At 41.6% G+C, this 23,899-nt stretch overlaps 1 protein-coding gene across 1 annotated transcript; it reads left to right on the forward strand.

Moving 5' to 3' along the window:
* Positions 1 to 2,902: 2,902 nt before the first annotated feature.
* Positions 2,903 to 23,480, forward strand: PGRMC2 (progesterone receptor membrane component 2). The gene is made up of 3 exons (XM_002717245.6): positions 2,903 to 3,582; positions 20,684 to 20,839; positions 21,361 to 23,480. Exons 1-3 carry the CDS (start codon positions 3,165 to 3,167, stop codon positions 21,456 to 21,458), a joined length of 672 nt encoding a protein of 223 aa, XP_002717291.1. The 5' UTR covers positions 2,903 to 3,164; the 3' UTR covers positions 21,459 to 23,480.
* The last annotated feature ends 419 nt before the right edge of the window (positions 23,481 to 23,899 follow it).

Raw genomic sequence — 23,899 nt, forward strand, 5'->3', positions numbered from 1 at the left:
TACACAAGGTAGTGATCCAAGAGGAAAAAGAAGGCCAAAAGAGGTCAGAAGAGGAGCATCCACAGAAGCAAAAAGAGGAATCTTGGAATCCAAAGAGGAATTTCAAGAATGGAATAGTCCGGGTTGGCGCTATTGTAGTAGACTAAGCCTCCACCTGCAATGCCAGCATCCCATATGGGCGCTAGTTTGTGTCCTGGCTGCTCCTCTTCTGATCCAGCTATCTGCTTACAGCCTGAGAAAGCACTGGAAGATGGGCCAAGTGTCTGATCCCCTGTACCCACGTGGGAGACCTGGAAGAAGTTCCTGGCTCCTGGCTTTGGATCAGCTCAGCTCTGGCCTTTGTGGCCATTTGGGGAGTGAGCCAGCAGATGGAGGACCTCTCCCTCTCTTTGTCTGTAACTCTGCCTCTAGAATACATAAATAAATCTTAAAAAAAAAAAAAAGAAAAGAATTAAATAGTCAGGAACAGCACATGATAAAAAGTCAAAATGGGTGACATACACAAGGAATCTGAAATTCAAGAGATTAGTCAGTGTGAGCTCCTTACCCTTAACCTTAGAGTGACTGTTCATTGAGGTTTGCCTGTGAGAATCTCATTTCACTCCTGTTTTCCCAGTGTTATTAACACTGCCCTCTTTCATTTCCAAAAGTTTTCTGTTAGAGGGCAGATTATATGGTCACTTCCTGTTCACTCTACCTCAAGAAAGTACTTCTAATTCATGGATTGGCAAATCGTGGCCTGCAGGCTGTTTTGGACCTTCTGAAGGCTTAAAAAAAAAAAAAAAAAAAGCTTCCTCATCTTTAAGTAATTGAAAAATTCAAAATTGTATTTCATGACACTTGAAATTATTGCCTATAAATAAAATTGTATTGGAACAGGCCACATGCCTATGGCTGCTTTCTCATTACAAGGCAGAATTAAGTAGTTGCACCTCGTGGCACCTGAAGTATTACCTGGCCCATTATAGAAATTACTTGATGCCACCACTAATTCTGGGTGTCCTAACTTCATGCACACACTGGTTTCCCATAGACCTCCCTCCTCAATCCTGCATACACCTGGCTGCTAAATGAGGTCTTGGAACTTTCAGTGCTGTTACCTGCCCTGTCAAAATCTTCAGCAACTCCTCCAAGACCAACAGCACCAGATACGGTCCCGGTCAATTCCCTGATACTAAAGACAACCACCTGGAGTTCCAGATTTTGCCCCTCTTGACTTACAGCCAAAATGGGCTGCTCACTGCTTCCCTTGGCTCGTACCATAAGCCCCCACGGCTACTCCATGCCTCTCTTAGACACCACCAGTTCCTCAAAATTAAACAAAAATCATCACACATTACAAGAAAAGGGGGCACAGACTGGTACCACCTCCGGTGGGACACCAAATGTGAAGAAAAAGGCTGAGAGAGGAGACAGAATACGAACTGATAGCCTGACTGAATTTACCCAAATAAAATAAATCCGCAGAGGTGGGTGATCAACTGCCAGAGGCACACAGAAGGGACACATGGCAGAGGGCCCAGACCCCAGCAGGCTGGGCCTCTTTATATCTTTGGTGGGCTAGAAGCTGGGGTGGAGGGCAGTAGGTGGAGGTGTGTTTCCCCACACAGGTTCAAGTTTGGCCCACTGGCTACCAAACTTGCGTTAGAACCCAGAGGGTAGGGTGGAGAATAATAGGGCGTGAGACTTAACTGGCCTCTTGAAAGCAGGCAGGAGTAACATGACCCTAACACGGCTAAGGCTTACGTCCTTGTTCCAACACTCATCAAACCAGGTAGTCTGGGAAGGCTCAGAGAACACAAAGAGCAGACCCAACAGGAAAGAGGGCAAGTAAGTCACGTACATGAGACAGCAGCACCAAGAAAGAAGCTTCAGGAGTGACTATGTGGGGTTTCCAGGATTTGAAAGTATAAAGGACATCCCAGGAACAAAACTGTACATAAAACTAAAGCAAGGAGTCAGCGCCATGGCAGAGCAGGCAAAGCCACCGCCTGCAGCGCTGGCATCCCACACGGGCACTGGTTCGAGTCCCAGCTGCTGCACTTCTGATCCAGCTCTCTGCTGTGGCCTGGGAAAGCAGCAGAAGATGGCCCAAGTCCTTGGGACCCTGCCCCCACGAGGGAGACCCAGAAGAAGCTCCTGGCTTTGCATTGGCGCCGCTCTGGCCATTGCAGCCAATTGGGGAGTGAACCAGCAGATGGAAGACCTCTCTCTGCCTCTCCTCTCTCTGTGTAACTCTGACTTTCAAATAAATTAATTAATGGAAAAAAAATTAAAGCAAACACAAGGACCACGCCGGCCCATCCACATCCAAAGTGCCACAGATTAGGATCCAGAGAAAAACTAAACGGTTAATCTCAAGTAAGAATTCTACAACAGCAACCTTGAGCAAAGCCCAAGGGGAGCGGCTGCTTGGCGCCGCGCAATCGCCACCGAGACTGCCGATACCAGGGAAGCCCAAGACCTGCTCCTCGCCTAAACTTCTGGATGCTGTCCCACCTCCAGGGCCACGCTCCCGGGGGAGCAACAGACATCTCTCATCGACTTGCTCCCAGTATTTAAGATCGCGCCGAGGCCGCCCACACACCACCTGCGCCGGCCCGCCCCCAGGGCCGCCTCCGCGCACGTGAAGCGCCCGAGCGCGGCGAGAGCAAAGAGGCGGGAGTTCACGGCCGCGAACCCAGGCCTGGGAAGAGACGCGAGCCCCGCGCGCACGCGCACAGCAGGGAGACGGGGGGCGGGGGGAGCGGGCCTCTCCGAGAGGCTGCTCTGGAAAGGAGAGCGCGTGGCGCTCCGGCATCGGCGCACGCGCTGTGCCCTTGCCCCGCCCACACGCGCGTGCGCGCACGCGCGCTGTCGGCGCAGCATGTTTTTCTTCAGATCCGCCCTCCTCGTCTGTTTCACAGATCCGAGGCGAGGAGCGAAAGCGGGGAAGTGTGGGGCGAGATGGGCGGGGCGTCGCACGCGAGCGCGGCCTGCAAAAGAAGGGAGGAGGGGAGAGAGCCGAGACAACGTTACCCCGTCAACACCCAATCAGGAGGCGGCCTGTCCCCGCCCTCTCCCCTCACGTTATTGGCTGGGAAGTCCCCCCTCATGGGCGGGGCCGGCCTGGGGTTGGGGAGGGCAGGGGGCGGGGAGGAGGAGGAAGGCGCTGGCGGGCAGTGATGGCGGCGGGTGATGGGGACGTGAAGCTAGGCACCCTGGGGAGTGGCAGCGAGAGCAGCAGCGACGGCAGCAGCGAGAGCCCAGGCGGCGCGGGAGCAGCGGCGGAAGGGGGCGGCTGGGCGGCGGCGGTGCTGGCGCTTCTGACGGGGGGCGGGGAGATGCTGCTGAACGTGGCGCTGGTGGCGCTGGTGCTGCTGGGGGCCTACCGGCTGTGGGTGCGCTGGGGGCGGCGGGGTCTGGGATCCGGGGCCGGGGCGGGCGAGGAGAGCCCCGCCGCCTCTCTGCCTCGCATGAAGAAGCGGGACTTCAGCTTGGAGCAGCTGCGCCAATACGACGGGTCCCGCACCCCGCGCATCCTGCTCGCGGTCAATGGGAAAGTCTTCGACGTGACCAAAGGCAGCAAGTTCTACGGCCCTGGTGAGGAGGAGTTGGAAGGGGAGCGGGAGGACCCCCTGTAGTGCAAGCACGACTCCCCCTTCTGACGGGGAGGCCCCTGGGCACCAGGTTAGTTCGCCCAGTCTTCTTGTCGCCTGGACCCTCGCGCCTGGGCTGCCTCACCTGGGACGGCCCTCCCCCCACACGCCCCCTGCTGCGGACGCCGTCGGCTTTCCCGCAGGTCGGGGTCCCCCTGGGACCCCAGGGACCAGCTCTCAGCGTTCGTCTGTCTCCCATTCCGTCTCTCCTCGCAGCGTCTTCTTCAGCCGAATTTTGCAAAATCCTTAAATAGTTGCCTCCAGCCGAACTGGCCCTCCACCTTTCCTGAGCTTTCTAATTCCGGGGATGGGTGCGGGCTGGAGGGAGGGAAGATTTCTAAAGTAGGGATCTAAAGTTCCGGCCTTGGTAATTCACACTTTTTTCTGCCACTGATCCGGCTCCCTTTCTGCCTACCACTCCTCATAAGGCCACGTTTAGGGACACGTAATTCCCAGTCCCAGCCCTTCCAGGCTGTGAAGTCCAGACGTATAAGCAACGTCTTTTAAAACCAGTTTGCGTTCTGAGATGCTTTCCAAGATTAACAATGTATGTGGGATGAGGACCGTCGGAAAGGCAGATCTGATTAAAGATGGGCAAGGATATTCGCCCTTAAGTGTTGGGGGCGGAGCTCATATACCCAGCAGGCGCGCCTCTTTTTTTTTTTCTTCTTTTCCTCTTATTTCTTTTTACCTTTTTGACTTTTTTTTTCCTTTTTTGCTGGTAGGAAAGCGAATATTCAGATTCAAACAAGGTAACAATGACCGATGTTTTCAATTACCAGAACTAAGAAAAAACTTGGAAGAGCTTTAAATCCCGCATGCACCAGTTGAAAATTAAATATTTTTACAGTTTGCTTTCAGAAAAGTGTGTTCATTTCGAAGCTCTTCACAGTGTAGTTGTAGCATGCATTTCAGATCATGCTGATAAACTTCAGACTTAAGGAACCTGTTGGTATTCCATAGAATTGAGCAACATTGTACATCCTGGCTGTGCAATGATACTTTGAAAAAAGTGACTACAATAAGAATAATAAAGTTAGAGACTTAAAGTGACTTGTTATTAGAAAGAGTACATCGACCCCTTAAAGTCAAGGGGCTGACAGTCTAGGAACAAGCTCATTTCTACCTTGGTCTGATCTGTTAGGCCATGAGATTTATTGACACTTACAAAATATATTTGATTTCAGTGCGTGCTGCATGGCAGGTATTTTGGAAGTACTTTGGTTTGTCGTTTAATTGGAAGATAAGAAATTGGAGATTTTTGGTGTTAAAACTATTGAATTTGTTTCCTAGTTGTATTCCTGTTTGTTATGCATTCTGTCCAACTATAGATTGCATATAAAGTATTTGTTTTTGTTTATATATGAATACCAGATGTCTGTTCCTTGTATCAATTCAGATAATACTTATTTTTTATACTTAAGGGTATGTGGGACAAGTGAAATTTTATCTCAAGGATTTACATAGTATGTTCCTCCTGAAGTTTCTCCTGATTGATATTACAGAGTGTTCAGTGATAAGAAATGGTGTGTAGGTTTAATTTCTTAATACAGAGCTTACCCAACTAAAAGCAAAATATTAAGTGAAAGAAGTGTATTAGTCCCCACACTTTATGATTTACCACTATCTGCAGATAGTTAGAAGAGACAGTCATACACTCAGTTTGGCAGCCTCCAGTGGCAAATGTTTTGTGACAGAAACTAAAAATTAAGTGTCATAGATGTTACATTGGTTGCTTTTGTGAGGCTTGAGTTTCAAGGGGGCTATCAGATAGCAATGAGGAGGCCACTTTTTGATAGCTTGCACCAGCTCCCAGGTCCTGATGAGCAGCTTGAGTGTTATTTTATTCTAGGTATTGATCAACAACCTAATAGAAATATTTGGAATATTTTATTATTGAAAAGAACCTGCAAGGTAGCCAGATAGCTAATAGAGACTTAAAATATGTTGATGTTTCACAGTAATAGAAACTGTAGTAACACTTTACCAAAAGTCTTGAAGCCAATTCCTGGCTATGAAAGAGCTGTAAGTTCAATTTTGCTCTTATTTTCATCCTGAAATAAATTAAACAGTTTTGTGGCAAAATTATTTAGATGCAGCATGCTGTATCTGAGGATCTTAGTAGCTTGAAAGAATGAGCTGAGAGATAGCTAGAAAGCCTAGTTTTTATACATAACCAGTATATACTCCCATTTCACAGTAATAGTTTTAGAGTTAATTGCTTTGTGAGATTTTATTCCATAATGAAGAACATATTTTTAATCATAACATTTTTAAAGTTCAGGTTCTTAAAAACTTAAATATTGACAATGTAGCAGTAGAGTAAACACATTTTGGCAAACAGTTGACATTAACTACATTTGTCAATATTAAATTTAGCAACAGGTCAGGCACTTGGCCAATATGTGAGGAAAGTGTGGTCATGTAAGACAATAAATATGGAAGGACAAAGGAAGCCAAATTTATTAAGCACCTACTATATCATATCTTAGTTTGTCCCACAATTCCTCAGTGAAGTTGGTAAGTATTCCTGTCCTACTTGAACACAAAGCTTATATAGACTATTTCTAGTAAATTAGATTTTAAGATAAACTTGTGGAGAACCTTATTTTGTTTTTCTTTATACCTTCCCCCAGTTACCATAAGGATTTAAAACCTCAAATAAACATGTTGTCATGACCTTGTTGTGCTTTCCAATATAGTAGTCACAATGATAAAGTAAACTTAAATATAATTAAAAGTTGAGTTTCTCAGTAACACTAGCCACATAACGTGTTATCAGCCACATGGCTACCAAATTCGATAGGGTATTTCATGGAGTACATATAGTCAGCCCCTTATATTCATGTTGTCATCTACAGATTCAACCAGTCAAAATACATTCTTACAGAAAGTTCAAAAAAGTTAAACTTGAATTTGCCATGCTCTGAGTACTAGCCACCTGAATGAAGTGGTACGTAGTCACACCCTACTGTAACCTCATGTTTCACAAATTCTCAGTCTGGCCTTGCATCTCTCTCATTTTTATGTTTGGACTAGTATGGTTGCTTCTGTACTGATTCGGCACAGACTTCTTTTCTTGTCATTAGTATAACCATTCTTGTCAATAGTATAACCACTATTTACATAGCATTTACATTGTATTAGCTATTACAATTAATGTAGAGATGACTTAAAGTAACTAGGATGTGCATAGGTTATATGCAACTATACCATTTTATATAAGGACTTGAACATCTGTAGATGTTATCTGTGGGGATTACTGGAACCAATTCTCTGTAGATACCAAAGAATAACTGTGTTTCCATCTTCGTAAAGAGTTCCACTGATTGAACAGCAGTTGATTCTAGAGGTCAGGGGAGGTGGAGGAGACTCCAGTTATTAAGCCCATTATCACATTTAATTTTCAAAGTTGTGTGAGATAGTTATGTTCCAGTTCTACAGATGTAGAAACTGAACCCCAGAAATTTTGCCCAGAGTTACGTATCTAGTAAGTTACGTATCTAGTAAGTCAAGGCTAAGTCTTAACTGGCTTCACAGGTCATCCCTTCCCAATGTAATCGAACTTCACATATTTACAGATACACAATGGATTTGGAAGACTAATATTAATAAAACAATATTTTTATTCTTTGGAATGCAAGGAATTATTGGATAATTGGCCTTTTTGGATAATTTATCCCACAGTCCTGTAATTTAGGTATTTTGCTTCATCTTCATTTCATATATTCTTCAACATATGCCAGAGCCATATTTTCCAACTTACCTTTTAGGTTCCACTGAAAAGAGAAAGTCACGTAAGAAGTATCTCTGTGAGATGCCTGATATTTAGAGGGGTGGGGAAATAAAAGCACAGGTACCTTCAAGTGTTTTTCCTTTTTCTTCTAAGCTTTAAGTACAGTGTGTTGACTTTACTAGTTTAGTTTGCAAAATGGCAGTTGAAGCAAGAATGGCAACATAAAAACTGGACCCAACCTGACTCCATGGATGTCCTAAAGTTGACACTACCCAGCTTTGTTTACAGGTTCTTGCTTGAAACCAGCTGGGTCTGTGGTTTGGTTTTTCTGCCCATGCACATCTGACATACCAGTATGATAAAAGTATCAGTTAAGTTTTTTTGAAGAAGTTTGTTGCTGTAGTCAAATTTCTGCTGGTTATTTCTACGGTACCTACTTGATTGGCTCTTCTGAGTTTGACTTCATTCCACTGTTGTCCATCTTTGAAGGGATTATATTTGTGTTAAACACTAAAGCAATTTATATAGATAGCTTAAGACAAGAGACAAGAAGATGTTATTCAGGATGGAAGAAAGGAATGTGTTTAATAACATCTGGAATTAACCATTCAAATTCTTTTTAACAGTCTGACATAGACCATTCTTCCCCAAGTGTAACCATGACAGACATCACTGTATGATTACTGTACTCTTTTGGAGCCTATATCCTTTCTCAGGATCTTTTTCTTAAGATTTTTTTTTTTTTTTATATGAGAAGTAGAGTTACAGACAGTGAGAAGGAGAGACAGAAAGGTCGTCTTTCTGTTGGCTCACCCCCCCAAATGGCCACAACAGCCGAAGCTGTGCCGATCTGAAGCCAGGAGCCAGGTGCTTCCTCCTGGTCTCCCATGGGGTGCAGGGTCCCAAGCACTTGGGCCATCCTCCACTGCCTTCCCGGGCCACAGCAGAGAGCTGGACTGGAAGAGGAGCAGCCGGGACTAGAACTGGTACCCATATGGAATGCTGGCGCCACAGGGGGAGGATTAACGTATTGTGCCACAGCGCCAGCCCCTCTCAGGATCTTTAATATAGGGTTTCAGCTCCCTTTTTTTTTTTTTTTTCTTTTTACAGTTAGAGTGGACAATGAGAAAGAGAGAGACAGAGAGAAAGGTCTTCCTTTGCCCTTGGTTCACCCTCCAATGGCCGCCGTGACCAGCGCACCGCGCTGATCTGAAGGCAGGAGCCAGGTGCTTCTTCTGGTCTCCCATGCGGGTGCAGGGCCCAAGCACTTTGGCCATCCTCCACTGCACTCCCGGGCCACAGCAGAGAGCTGGCCTGGAAGAGGGGCAACCGGGACAGAATCCGGCACCCCGACCGGGACTAGAACCCGGGGTGCCAGCGCCGCTAGGTGGAGGATTAGCCTATTGAGCTGCAGCGCTGGCTCAGCTCCCTTTTTAAATACTAAGAAGGAATTACAGTAAAAAGTTAAATAAGTTGTTGTGAGATGTGGTGTTAACTGAGTCTTCAAAACAGACGCATACTTACCCTCCTGGAGTCAATGATTTGTTGAGGAAAACAGGCCATAAACAAGCATTTCAATTATAATCTATAATTAAATATCCTATGAAGGAAATTAATAGGACATGTAATAGAGGATAACAAAAGACTATTTAGATCAAGTGGTTAAGAAAGTTACTTTACATATTAGATTAAGAAAAAGGGGTTGGTGTTTAAAGCAAAAGCCTGAGGGAACTAGCCATACAAAGAAGGGAAGTGAGAATGTTCTGAGGCCAAGTTATTACTATGCTTACTCTACAAGGATACTGAATAAATTAAAGCAATCCAGCACTAGAATGAAAACTAATCATACTTAAAGCATCCTTATCACCCTTATTTATCTTCATATTTGACTTTTGATTATTATCAATGAGTTCAGTATTTCTCTTTCCATTACTTTGCTTTTAATCTATTATGCATTCTTTTTCTCTTAATAACATATGAGGATATTTCATGCTGTTCATGGAAAATAGAATCAAGATTTTGGTGCAAAAACATCTTGAAATCCACACTTAAAAAAAAAAGATTAATTTGAAAGTCAGAGTTACAGAGAGAGGAAAGAGATATTCTAATCACTGGTTCACTCCCTAAATGACCGCAGTGACCCGGTGCTGGCCAGGCCAAAGCCAGGAACCAGGAACTCTGTGAATGGGCAGGGGCCCAAGGAATTAGGCCATCTTCCACTGCTTTCCCAGGTACATTAGCAGGGAGCTAGACCAGAAGTGGAGCAGCTCATACCAATGAGATGCCAGTGTTGTAGGCAGCAGATTAACCTGCTATGCCACAATGCCAGCTCTCACTCTTTTAAAACACATATTTGAAGAACCCTCACATGCATGAATTTCAGAGTTTCTTTTTAAGATTCATTTGTTTATTTGAAAGTCAGAATTACAGAGAGAGGTCTTCCATCCAATGGTTCACTCCCCAGTTGGCCTCAACGGCCGGAGCTGTGCTGATCAGGAGCCAGGAGCTTCTTCTGGGTCTCCCACATGGGTGCAAGGGCCCAAGGACTTGGTTCATCTTCTACTGCTTTCCCAGACCATAGCAGAGAGCTGGATGGGAAGTGGAGCAGCTGGGACTAGAACTGGCGCCCATATGGGATGCTGGCGCTTCAGGCCAGGGCATTAACCCGCTGCACCACAGTGCCGGCTCCTCAAAGTTTTTTGGCATCAAAATAAACTTTTAATTCCATTTTCCACAAACTTTTTGAAGTACCCCTGAATAGCTGGATTTTTTTTTCATTAAATCTAAAGTCAACATTGTGTCTTTTAGTAGCTTCATCAGTTTATATGTTATTCCTGATATATTTAGGTTTATTTCTGCCCTTCTATTTTATATATAATTTTTTTGTGTTTTGTTTTGTTTTGCCTCTTTTCCCACTCACTTACCTTCTCAGACTGATATAATGTGCCTTCCACTTTCTGTCTTCTGATTTGGATGCATTCTATTGCTATTTTGGGATAGGGAAGTGTTTTTCCAAGACACTATCCTCCTGTCCTTCTGAACAATGTAAGAATTTTAGCCAAACACCATTTTGGTGTGAATGAGAAAGAGGTGCCTCTTTCACATGCTTTGCTGGCATTTGGCAAATTATTTCTTATTGATGAAAACTGCTTTGACTGTTGTGAACGTATATTTAGCAGTTTCTGCTCTTTAGTTTGTTAGTATTTTCTGTTACCTAGAGTTGTGTAGTAGGGAGCCCTATGTTAATGCCCACTTCTAGCCTGTTTTCCCTACAGTGTCGCTATTAGAATTTTAGTTACCTTTTTTTCAACTCCACTGGTTAAATTATCATTCTTATTAGTATTCACTTAAATTTACTTAGCATTGTTCCTTTTTAAAAAATTCAGTAGGACTTCTTGCACTTCATACCTTTGTTTGCAGCTTTTTCATTTCAGCAAAGTAAGTCCTATCATTCTTCTCATTTGTTGTGTCCTCATTCAGAAATAATAGCTTAGATTTTTGTAGATTATTTTACCACAAATCTTGAATAGTATTATGCCACTATCTTCTACTAGCTGACAGCACATCTTCTTGTGGTTTATATGCCTTTTTTGTTGTTTTTCCTTCTGGTTGTAATTGAGACCTTTTTTCTCTTTATCTTTGGAATTCTGCTCTTTTACTAAGATTTGTCCAAGTGTGGATTTGATTCTTTATTTTCTAAAATGTGCTAGACTACTAAAATATGTAGGTGTGTTTCAGAGAAGTATTGTTGCCTCTATTCTTAATGAGTGTATATTAGCTTTTGATGGGTATATATTAGCTTTTCATTTCATTCTTCATGTCTGTTGATTTTTCTCTTCCATTTCTTCACTTGTTAATTTTAAGCAAATTTACTATAGTTCTTTAATTTTCTATTGTTTGCTATTTGAGGGAGAGGGAGGAGTTGGGATGCCAGTTCTGTCTGTTGTATGCATTCATTGTTTCATTGTGGTTTGTTCATGTAGTTTATAATTTTTATTATGAACTTAACCTTCAGCAGCTACTGCCCCTTTTTTCATTCCTTGGGATATTTCCTGTAATATTTCAGGAGGCTAAGGTTGTGGAAGTGTTCCAGTAGAGTGGTTTGGGGTGTGGTTCAAATTAAAACCTCATATTAATTTAAAGAATACGTATTAGGTAATGCATGTTCAAAATAGAAAATTCAAAAGGTTATACAGTGAGAAATAAGACTCCCACAACTGTTCCCCAGGCATTATATCCCACAGTATAGAGACAAGGAACCAGTCTGAGTATTGTTTTAGTGAGTTATTCTATGCATGTACAAGCTTGTGAATATGTGTCCCCCACACACAATCTAATTATAGCAAACTGTACATGCCTTTAACAATAATTTTAGTATTGTAAGCCTTTCATATCAGTATAGAAGGTCATTTCATTCTTTAGAATGCTTGGATAAGATTCTATACTGTGAATTTCATAATTTTGCAGTCCACTATTAATGAACATTTGTTTCCAATGTGTTACATCATACTGAAGTAAATATTCATGTCATTTTATACATGTGAGTGAAATTATACTTAAAAAATAAATTCCTGAAAATAAAATTACTGAGGGTTGGACAATTTGAATTTTTTTAAAGATTTATTTATTTGAAAGGCAGAGAGACAGAGAAGTCTTCCATCTATTGGCTCAGTCTCCAAATGACCACAACAGCCAGAGCTGGGCCAATCCAAAGCCAGGAGCCAGGAGCTTCCTCTGGGCCTCCCACACGAGTGCAGGGGCCTAAGAACTGAGGACATCCACAGATCATAAGTGGAGCAGCTGGGACTTGAACTGGCACCCACACGGGATGCCAACACTAAAGGTGGCGGCTTTACCTGCTACACCACAGCACCAGCCCCGACAATTTGAATTTAATGATTTAATTTATAATTGCCCCCCAGAGATGTTGGACCAAGTTATACTTAACAAAAATGGCAGTTTCTCACGCTAAATCTGCTAAAAATGTGATAAAAGTCTTGGCTTTTGTAAATCTGAGAGATTAAAATAGTATTTCAGTTTTGTTTTAATTTACATTTCATTTTCTGAGGTTGGTCATCTTTTCAAATATTTGTCATTTATGTTTTCTTTTCTGTTTATTTGCACATCTTTTGCCACAATTTTTCAATTATGATATTGGTCTATTGTTGATTACAGGTGTTCTTTATAAAGTAAATCAGCCTGTTTCAAATGCTTTTTCCATTTTGTTTTTAATTTTTTGTGTGTTATAAAACATGTGGAGAGTTTTGGTTTTATGTATTCAAGTTTACCCTTTATAATTGCTGATTTGTGTATCATACCTTTAAAGTCTTTTTGCATTTAAAGGTTATAATCTATGGTTTCTGTAATACTTTTCATGGTTTCAGTTTCTTGTTCTATTGGGATTGATTTTGCTTTTAAGATATAAAATAAGGATCTGATTTTTGTGTCCTCTCCTCCCGCCAAAGAAGGCTAGATAATTGTCCCAATATCATTTACAGAATAGCACTCCCCCCTCAACACTGTTACCTTTACTGTTGGTTAATTCCTATAGATATTTGAGTCCATGCTATTTTTTCACCTTAGAATTCTCATTTTTTGTGGGTTGGATAAACTTGAGCACCACTCCCACAAGTGGCACAAATGTGGAACTTTAATTTTTGAAATTCTTCCCTTCTCCCCTCAACATACGAGTCCTGGGGCCAAGGCTACAAGCTCAATCCACAGTGTTTCTGACAGTCTTCTAATTTGCATTTCAGATGCAAGTTGAAATTTCAGTTTCTTATTGTGTTAGTATTCAAAAGGTTATCAAATTTGGCATCGGCCTGAAATGGTTAAAATAATTTACCCATTGTATATTTATTACTGATATTTTCCAAAACTTGTTTTAATAATCATGAAAGATATATCAAAACAAGCTAGGAAATTGAACTGTTTAATGAATTTAATATTCTTTCCTGCTTGTTATGGTTGTATGGTTTTTAAACCATAGAAAACTAAAATATTCACTGTGGACTATTTCTCTGATTTATAAGAACTAATGTGGCAGGCGCCGCGGCTCAATAGGCTAATCCTCCGCCTGCGGCGCCAGCACCCTGGGTTCCAGTCCCGGTTGGGACGCTGGATTCTGTCCCGGTTGCCCCTCTTTCCAGGCCAGCTCTCTGCTATGGCCCGGGAGTGCAGTGGAGGATGGCCCAAGCGCTTGGGCCCTGCACCCCATGGGAGACCAGGAGAAGCACCTGGCTCCTGCCTTCGGATCAGTGCGGTGCGCCGGCCGCAGCGCGGTGGCCATTGGAGGGTGAACCAAGGGCAAAGGAAGACCTTTCTCTCTGTCTCTCTCTCACTGTCCATTCTGCCTGTCAAAAAAAAAAAAAAAAAAGAACTAATGTAGCTACATAACATAATCACAGCTACCTGTTATTACATACTCTGTTTACTGCCTCCAGGAATTTTCTACTCATTAATTTCTTCTGAATATTTATTTATTGATTGATTTGTTCATTTGAAAGACTGTCAGAGACAGAGATCATCCATCTGCTGGTTTACCCCCCAAATGACTGTAACAGCCAGGTTTGGGCCAGGCAGGAGACAGGAACTCCATCCTGGTTTCTCAGATGGGTGGCAGGGCCCAAGCACTCCGACCATCTTCCACTGCCTTACCAGGCACATTAGCAGGAAGCTGGCTCAGAAGCAAAGCAGCTAGGACTTAAATCGGTCTTCCAATATGGGAGGCTGTGCCACAACACCAGCTCTGCATTAAATTATTCTTAAAGCATTATTCTACAGTGAACATAAGTTGTTTTTTTGAGACTATGTCACACCATTTTAAGTGGTTGTATTAAACAGTTTTAGTGTACAGTAACTGATAGGTTTATTGATTTTTGAACTTTAAAATCTTTATTTATTTATTTTTTTTTTTGACAGGCAGAGTTAGAGAGAGAGAGACAGAAAGGTCTTCCATCTGCTGGTTCACTCCCTAGATGGCTGCAACAGCCAGAACTGCGCCCATCTGAAGCCAGACGCTTCCTCCGCGTCTCCCACGTGGGTGCAGGGGCCCAGACTTGAGCCATCCTCCACTGCTATCCCAGACCATAGCAGAGAGCTGGATCGGAAGAAGAGCAGCCGAGACCAGAACTAGCGCCCATATGGGATGTTGGCGCTCTAAGCCAGGGCCTTAACCCATTGCACCACAGTGCTGCCCCCAACATTACATTTTAATCTTTGACAAAACAACAGAATTTAATTCTCTTAATACTATATTAATATCTCAATGAGCCTTCATAATGATTAGTTTATATGAGCTAGCTTTTTTGTGAATTATATCATACGTAAAAGACTTAATATCATTTCAGATTTGCTTTTCTTGGGTAGCTCTCTGTTACTTTAGTATTATGGATAGCCAAGTATAGTTATCAACACAGTAGAATTTATTTATGTTATGTAAGAAGGTAGTGGAATGGGAAAGTATTGCTGACTTCTCAGATATAGCTTCTGGTTATATTATAAATGCAGGAAAATGTCTTTATGAGACCCCAAATTCTCCTTATTCAGCGACCTTTCCAGTTCCAACTCCAGTTCTTCATGTTATGTTCTTTACCAAAAAGATGTTTTCAGAAGTTAAACGCTTCCTAAGGGAACTTCTAAACATGCAGAAAAGCTTATTCTAGGTTAGGGAATGGGGGAATATGTTCATCACTGAATGATTCTTTTACATTCAAGAGTTAATAAGGGGCCAGTACTGTGGTGCAGCTGGTTAAGCCCCGGCCTGAAGCGCCAGCATCCTGAATGGTTGCCGGTTCTAGTCCTGCCTATCCAGCTCTCTGCTGTGGCCTGGGATAGCAGTAGAAGATGAACCAAATCCCTGGGCCCCTGCGCCGGCGTGGGAGACCCAGAGGAAGCTCTTGGCTCCTGGCTTCGGATCAGCGCAGCTCTGGCCATTGCGGCTATCTGGGGAGTGAACCAGTGGATGGAAGACCTCTCTCTCTCTCTCTCTCTCTCTCACTCTCTCACTGTCTCATCGGATGGAAGACCGACCTCTCTCCCTCTCCCTCCCCTTCTCCTCTCTTTGTGTAACTCTTATTTTCGAATAAATAAATTTTTAAAAAAAGTTAGCAAAACATTGTTTTGTCTGGAATTTGACTTAGATTATTAACTGCTGGCTCAAGTTCACTCTTAATACTTTAGCTATCTAAACCAAAAAAAAAAAAAAGTTCTATAGTCTGTTTTTATGTGTTTTCAGTGTTCAGGCTTCAGAAAGTTGGCAGAGACATTTGGAGAATGCACCAGTGTACATTAATATACTCAGAGGTGGCAGATTTTCATGTTGTTGATGTTACAGTGATCGTCTCTCTTTTGTACCATTTAAAGTGTTGTATGAGTTATATACTGAAGTGCCTAAGATTAACTTTTGCAGGCCATGAAAGTAAATACTAAGAATGCAATGAAAGCTATTGGTGCCTACAGTTATTTTGTTAATTCTCTTCTATTTTGATTTAACAAGTATTCTAACATTTCTATTTCCCTGGAATTTTATAATTAGTGAAGTGCTCCAATTTTAAAGCTTGTCATTCCATCTTTGGGTTTGTGGATCCTTAGTGTGTTTTCTCAAGGTAACATTGGAGTGGTGTAGTTAGAAAAAATGGAAATGGTACTTGCAGTTCTGTGAGCAACTTCAAGTAAGTCACTGCCTCTGCTCCTGTTTTTCATCTGCCAAGTGGGGAAGCAACATCTGTTCCTTCCACTTTGCAAAACTCTCAGAGGAAAGTGAGATTGCTGGGAAATTCTTTAAAAAGAATTTTTAAAAATGTTTTTAAAAGAAAACGTGAACAATCACGTTTCACACATAGGTTATAGCACTGCTCGGTTTTATTTTTCCTTTCGTGTGTTTCATTGATCACTGTTTTAAGTTTGTAACAAGCATTGATTCAGTCACTATTAGGTTATCTGTCCACAGATTTTTTTGATCATCATTATTTCTCAAGAAACAGAAATCATATTAGTTTCCTGTGTATGTATGTGTATCTTTGATCGCTATTGCCATAAAGCATGCAGTTAATTAAAAATTTAAAAAATAAATTAAGTCCAATGTAACAAACTCTTAATTTCATTCTGCAAATATAGTTTTGAGTTTTTCCTAAATGCCTAAGACCTAATTGAATGTTAATTGAAATGGGCAAAGTTTGAAAGTTAGAAATGTTGGCTAATGGTAAATAGTATCTCATTATATGGATGACTCATTTGTAAGTACAACAAAATAGCTTGGTTATATTAATAAGAGATTGGCTAAATTTGGGTTATTTACATTCAGAGAGAAAATATATAAATGTTCGATGATAATTGTTGATAGTTACCTAATATCAAGTAGCAATAGGGAAAATGTTTAAAATGAGAAAAACAGGATAAAAAGGTACTTTACTAGAAGTATTACCTTTATTGTCATGATAATATATCTATAATGCTGCTTTTAAAATTACTGCTAATGCCACTTCCAGTTCCATGTTATAAACTTTTTAGAGAATGAGTTTCTACATCTTGTGAATTTTATGGTGCAATGCTGTCTACTTCAAATTAATGTTCTTAAATGTTTAGATTTTTGTCTAAGTGAAACTATGACTTCTATTTGTAAAATGTACAGAGACTTTTTAATACATAAGTTTTGGCTTCCTAAACATTTCAAAAATAAGTAATGATATAATCATTATTCTGCACATTTAAAAATCAAAAGAATTTCCAGTTTTTTCTACTTGTTTACTCTCATTAGAAAATACTTTATTCTGGGGCCAATGTGGTGGTGTAGACGGTTAGCCTCCGCCTGCTGGGCTGGCATCCCATATGAACAGCAATTCAAGTCCCAACTGCTCCACTTCCAGTCCAGCTCCCTGCTAATGTGCCTGGGAAAGCAGTGGAAGATGGCCCAAGTCCTTGGGCCAATGCACCCTTGTGGGAGACCCGGAAGAAGTTCCTGGCTCCTGGCTTGGGCTGGCCAGTCCCAGCAATTGCAGCCATGGGGGGAGTGAGCCAGTGATGGAAGATCTCTCTCTCCCTCTCTTTCCTTCTTTCTGTCTATCTCTGCCTTTCAAATAAATCTTTTTTAAAAAGAAGAAAAGAAAGTACTTTATTCCTTTAGGGCAATAAGCCTTCTTTACTGATTATTCTGTTCATAACAATGAACAACATTCATTCATGTTCATTATCTGTGAAGCTAGTAACTAGTTTTTAAATTATTTTCTCCAGTGACCTTTGTCATATATAGGTAACATAGAGAAGAAATATTTTCTTCCGTAAAATTATATTCCAGAAGTCTTGTTTATTGTCACTTGATTCTCAAAAAAACAAAAATTCAAATGGAAAAAATCTGCTTGGTCTCCTCTGTAGCCTAAGGTGCAGACAAGAGTTACCTTGAAAGATTTTTGTTGTAATAGTGGGGACACTATAGTGTTGGATACCCACATCCCACATTATAGTGCCTGGGTGCAAGTCCCCATTCTGTTTCTCATCCAGCTGCCTGCAAGCACATGTCCTGGGAGGCAGCAAGTAATGGCTCAAGTACGTGGCCCCTTCCACTCATGTGGGAGATCTAGATGGAGTTTTGGGCTCCCAGCTCTTAACATGCATTTGGGGAATGAACCAGTGGATGGAAGATCTCTGTCTACAGCCGTCCCTGCCTCTTTCTTTCTTCCTTACACATAAATTTTAAAAATTTAAGATTTTTATTGTAAAGATCACTTTTTAATAAGCCACACTTTATGTGAAGTAAATTTTCTCCCTTCCATTCCCTCAGAAATTCCCATCTGATTGCTCTTTTTCATACTTATGTAATGGGCTTCTTTCAAGTCTGTTTCCAGGGTTACCTGATTCTGATAGCAGTGTAATGTATTTAACCAATTTCTTGAAATAAAAAATTAGGTTATTTCAATTTTGTTGATATTATGGCTTTAAAAAACTGAAGTATCTTCTTGGTTGTGTATTTGGGTGGAAAGTTTTCCTACCATAGTCAGTCTATTTAGAGGATCAGAATCTTGAATGTCCCGTCTTTGGAACTACAGTTAAGTCATTTGGAAGAACTTTATTACATTGTAGCTTCATGCCAGGTACCATGGTAGGCACTAAGAATACAGAGATGAACATGACAGTTACTGCTCTCAAGGGAAGACTTGGGAATTGGTTTGCTTATGTCAACTCAGCAATTATGCCCACCTTTCACAGACAAGATGGTGCCTAACTCCTTTGAGAAAATACTAATCATTACTTAATGGGTCAGTCCAGAACTATCCCTCAGCTATTTCCTCTCTTTCCCAAAAGTCATATCGAATGACAACTGTTATTTTCCTTAATGCTTCTTGTTAGTTTTTGTAGGAAATTTATGTACTATGATATTCAGGAGATACTTATTTTGAGAACTGGTCCTTGTTTTTAAATCAAGGCATTTATTCAGCAAAGGTTTATTGAACATGTGCTGGGCCCAGAAGTCGTCACAGGACACACAAAGTGATGCAATCTCTGCTCTAAGTTAGAACCTACAGAGAATAGGAGAAAGAAAAATGTAGGTTCACTGTTCACCTGGGTTTTTACATAGTACATATTCAGTGGATGTTCTACTGGTGGTTTTTTTGGTTGGTTTTTTTTTTTTTTTTTTTTTTTTTTTTGACAGGCAGAGTGGACAGTGAGAGAGAGAGACAGAGAGAAAGGTCTTCCTTTGCCGTTGGTTCACCCTCCAATGGCCGCCGCGGCCGGCGCGCTGCGGCCGGCGCACCGTGCTGATCCGATGGCAGGAGCCAGGAGCCAGGTGCTTTTCCTGGTCTCCCATGGGGTGCAGGACCCAAGCACCTGGGCCATCCTCCACTGCACTCCCTGGCCACAGCAGAGGGCTGGCCTGGAAGAGGGGCAACCGGGACAGAATCCGGCGCCCCGACCGGGACTAGAACCCGGTGTGCCGGCGCCGCTAGGCGGAGGATTAGCCTAGTGAGCCGCGGCGCCGGCCTGGTTTTTAAAGATTTATTTATTTGAAAGGCAGGGTGACAGAAATCTTCCATCCACTGGTTCAGTCCCCAGATGGCTGCAATGTCCTGTCCCGGCCCAAGTCAACAGCCCAGAACTCCCTCTGGATCTCTCAAATGGGTGGCAGAAGGACCCAAGTACCTGGGCCGTTGTCTGCTTTCCCAGGCACGTTGGCAAGGAGCTGGATTGGAAGTGGAGCAGCTGGAACTTGAACCAGAACCAGTCCTGCGATGTGGGATGCCATCACTACAAGCTGCAGTTTCACCTGCTGTAGCATAGTGCCAGCCCCTGTTGATTATTTTTAGATGTCATTATTAATTAACAGCAATCAGTAAAGTATCATTTGCTCTCAAGCACACTGGCTTCTAAACCTAGCTGCTAATGTTTCCTCTTCACCCTAAGAACTTCAGATGTCCTCATTTTGAATACAAGTTTCGGGGTATCAGAAGTAGTTGAAATTTAAGATTTCAATGCGAAGCTTTATTAAACTTTGGTCAAAAGGCATATTTCCTGGCAGCCAGCATTGTGGCACAGCAGGTTAGTCTGCTGCTTGGGACAGCAGCATCCATAGACATCCTATATTGGAGGACCAGTTTGTGGCCTCACTGCTCTGCTTTCCATCATATTTCCTGCTAATGTGCCCAGGATGACAGTGGATAACAGCCCAAGTACTTGGATCCCAGTCACCCATGTGGGAGACCTGAATGGAGTTTCTGGCTCTTAGCTTCAGCCTGGCCCAGCCCTGGCTGTTGCAGCCATTTGGGGAGTGGACCAGCAGATGGAGAATCTCTCTCTCTCTTTCCTCCTCTTCCCTCCTTACCTCTCTCCTTCCTTCCCTCCTTCAAATAATTTTTTAAAGATTTACTTATTTATTTGAAAGATTTACACAGAAAGGGGTGGGGGGAGAAACTTCCATCTGCTGGTTCACTCCACAGGTGGCCATCATGGCCAGGGCTGGGACAGGCCAAAGCCAAGAGCTTCTTCTGAGTTTCCATCATGGGTTCAGGGGCCCAAGTACTTGGGCCATCTTCTGCTTTTCCCAAGCCATTAGCAGGGAGCTGAATCGGAAGTGGAATAGCCAGGACTCAAAGCAGTGCCCGTATGGGATGTTGGCATTTCGGTGGCAGCTTTACCCACTCTGCACAACACCAGCCCCAGTAAATAATTTTTTAAGGCAAATTTCCCACTGATTTCTTCTCATTGTACCATATTTGAGTCATGGTGAAGGTTTTTGGTTTTGTTTTTTTACTTTCTCCTTTGAGGCTTTTTAAAATATTGTTAGGCCATCTTAAGTATTTTCTCTTCTTTTTTTCAGCGGGACCATATGGAATATTTGCTGGTAGAGATGCCTCCAGAGGACTGGCAACATTTTGTCTAGATAAAGATGCACTTAGAGATGAATATGATGATCTCTCAGATTTGAATGCAGTACAAATGGAGAGTGTTCGAGAATGGGAAATGCAGTTTAAAGGTACCTTCATTTTCTAGTTCTTTGGAAATTTAAATATATGTTCAAAGAAAGTGTATACTGTTCCACAAGAACTTAAAGATATCCAAGTGATTCTGATGCAGTGTCCAGTTAAGAACCACTGGTACAGAACACTGCTACAAGAATAAATTCCCAAGTCTAAAAAGTCTGTTATCCCGTTTTACATTGTTCGGGTTTTACATATTTGTAAAGACTAGTCATGATAAAGCAATAGGAAGAACTGTTTGATTCTAAAAGAGACAAAGGCCAGCGCCACAGCTCACTAGGCTAATCCTCCACCTTCGGCGCTGGCACGCCGGGTTCTAGTCCATTTGGGAGGTGAACCAACGGAGGGGAAGACCTTTGTCTCTCTCTCTCACTGTCTAACTCTGCCTGTCAAAAAAAATAAATAAATAAATAAAATAAACAAGCAAATAAATAGAGAGACAAAAGCCTTTATTGAAAATAATGGGATAGTGAAACAAATTTGATTGTTTGTTATTTTCTTTTGATGTATCTTTCAGAAAAATACGATTATGTGGGCAGACTCCTAAAACCAGGAGAAGAACCATCAGAATACACAGATGAAGAAGATACCAAGGATCACAATAAACAGGATTGAACTTTGTAAACAACCACAGTCAGGGGCCTTCAGAACTGCAGTTCTTCCTCCCTCTCACAGAATGTCCTGCGTCTTTGGGTTTGATTCACCTCCTGCAAAAACATTCAACAGGTGGTGTACAAGATCAATTTGAGTCTCACTATGAAGATTTGAATACTAGACATTATTTATGCTGCCAAACCCATTTGTTGCGGTTGTTTGTAATGTCTGATGGGGCTTCCTCATCCTGAAAAGAGACAGGGATTTTTTTAAACAGCAAGAAAGTCACAAAATATTTTTTCCCTTTTTTCTTTTCTTTTTTTTTTTTAAGTTTTCAAATATCAAAGACAACCAGATATGTATTTACTACTCAAGTGTACAAATCTCCTCAAAACACAAGGGACTCCTGTTTCACATGCTGTGTTTCTTTTAGCATTGAGGAGGGAAGAGACTGTGGCAAGGGAAGGTAGGGGTTGCACATCAATTTGAGTACTTTAGGCTACTGAGAAATTGAAATATGAATTCCCAAACATTTCTGTTTGGGCTTTGTCAGGGGAGGAAAGAAAAAGAAATGCTTCTAAGAAATCTTTGTAAATTAGGAGATGAGATTTCAAGTGGGTTTAAGTCAGTTAATTCTCCAACAGTGAGATCATTTGAAACCTGTTTATCCCATCCCTTCCCCTAGGTCAAATCAATATTAATTGTGCCTTATTTCACTTACATAGACTTGAATTATTTTTAGGGAAAGCCCCTATATGAATACAGAAGTCACTACAAGCAGCATTGAGACCGAAGTTAGAATATTCTGTCGATCGCAAAACCTTGATATCATTCTGTGTGTAAAGAATGTAAAAGGAATATTCAGTGTTAACTGCCATATATGTTAATATACACAAACTTAGTTAGCATTGTAATGGCCAAATGCATTCCCCATGCTTTTCTCTTTTCAAAAAAATTGAAAAACCAATCAACTCTTATCCCCCAACAGCTGCCTAATTTTAGGAGTCTGATCCTCACATCTCACTGGTGTGGGTGCATGGGGCTGTGGTGTGGATGTCTGTGTGGCTGTGGCTGGATGTGTGGGAGAGCACCTTGGAAGGGACTCTCTGCAGATATTGTAAATACAAGAACCATTTTAATAAAGCATGTACAATAAACCAAAATAAGCTTGAGTTGGATTTTATATACAAAACTGCCAGTGCATTATGGTGTAGTAGTAAGATTGTGTATCTGATCAGGACAGGGAGAAATCTTGAAATGAGAAGCAGGCACTGGTTAACCAAGTTGTACACATTGTACCATTTTCAGTGTAACTTGAGGATGAAATTCCACTTTTGTGGAACATTCTCAAGAGATCTGAGATTATTCAGGTAAGAATTGATATATTAAAGTGTACATATTTTTATTTTATATTTTGATGCCAAGTGATTATGCTAGAAGTGATAGCACTCCAGACAGTAGTTACTGGACACAAAACACTAAAGGATTTCCTACTGATAGGTAGTAAAGTCTTCCATTATTAGGTTGAAGGGCCCCTTACCAAAAGCCCTATGTCAGTTTAATTTCATCATGACCATTTAGATTCTTGATTAAGAGCAATTTGCAACAAAAGACAAATTTACTTCACAGATTATCAATTAAAGCGAAGACCTGTTTAATATATGCAGAAGCCATAGAAGAAAGGGAAACTGAACTGCAGTGATCTACAGTATGTAAGATAAGTTCTATTCAGTCGTGGGTGTTTTGTTGAAAATTATGATCTTCAGGCAAACCTCTGCTGAAGTTTTGTTGTGAAGATGAAGAGTATTCATAAATGCTTTGTGTGTTTTTATGTAAAATATTTTCTAAACAGATTGTTATAAAGTACATGTCCTCTGTAGTAAACGAATATATATGAATCATTCGAGCCTAAAGTTCAAGAATAAATCTGCACTTGTGAATAGAGAAACCCTAAATACCCATGCAGTAAAAATAATGTGTTCTGTTAAGAAAAATGAGTAATTTTGTGTTTTGGACTTGAAATAAACAGTGTTCTGTAGATAATTCCTCAATTTCAATTGAATGCTTCTCATTTTCAGGAAGTCTTTGAGTCTGGGGACCACAGCTGTGGTAATAATTGTGCCTGTTTTCCCTCAAGTCCCCCCCACCCCAGCCATCCCTGCCACAGCCAGTACTTTTCAAAATTGCCTGATTATAGAATCACCTGAGGTACTTCAAAGCCAGATTCCTGGCCCCCCATCCAAACCTACTACCTCCTGAGCCAGAATCTTACCTGGAAGGAGTGCCTCCGGGACTTTTACTATCAGACACTTGAGAAATACCACACTATGATCTTCAATTATATTGTCCATATTTGTCATGCATTTGAAATGGAATTTAGATAATTTTGATGTGATTGCTTTCATCTGGTTTTGTATCATTCCCTAAACTTTCTTAGAGTTTCTGGGTTTAAATCCAGACCA

This window comes from Oryctolagus cuniculus, chromosome 8, assembly GCF_051225735.1.
Source record: "Oryctolagus cuniculus isolate XC-2025 breed Fujian yellow rabbit chromosome 8, ASM5122573v1, whole genome shotgun sequence".
NCBI classification, from domain to species: Eukaryota; Metazoa; Chordata; class Mammalia; order Lagomorpha; family Leporidae; genus Oryctolagus; species Oryctolagus cuniculus.

What these genes read in the sequence shown, in the direction of transcription:
- PGRMC2 (XM_002717245.6), top strand. Translation starts at nt 3,165, where the DNA reads ATGGCGGCGGGTGATGGGGACGTGAAGCTAGGCACCCTGGGGAGTGGC. An exon ending in CAGCAAGTTCTACGGCCCTG is followed by an intron (nt 3,583 to 20,683) that starts GTGAGGAGGAGT and finishes TCTTTTTTTCAG; the next exon opens with CGGGACCATATGGAATATTT. An exon ending in ATGGGAAATGCAGTTTAAAG is followed by an intron (nt 20,840 to 21,360) that starts GTACCTTCATTT and finishes TGTATCTTTCAG; the next exon opens with AAAAATACGATTATGTGGGC.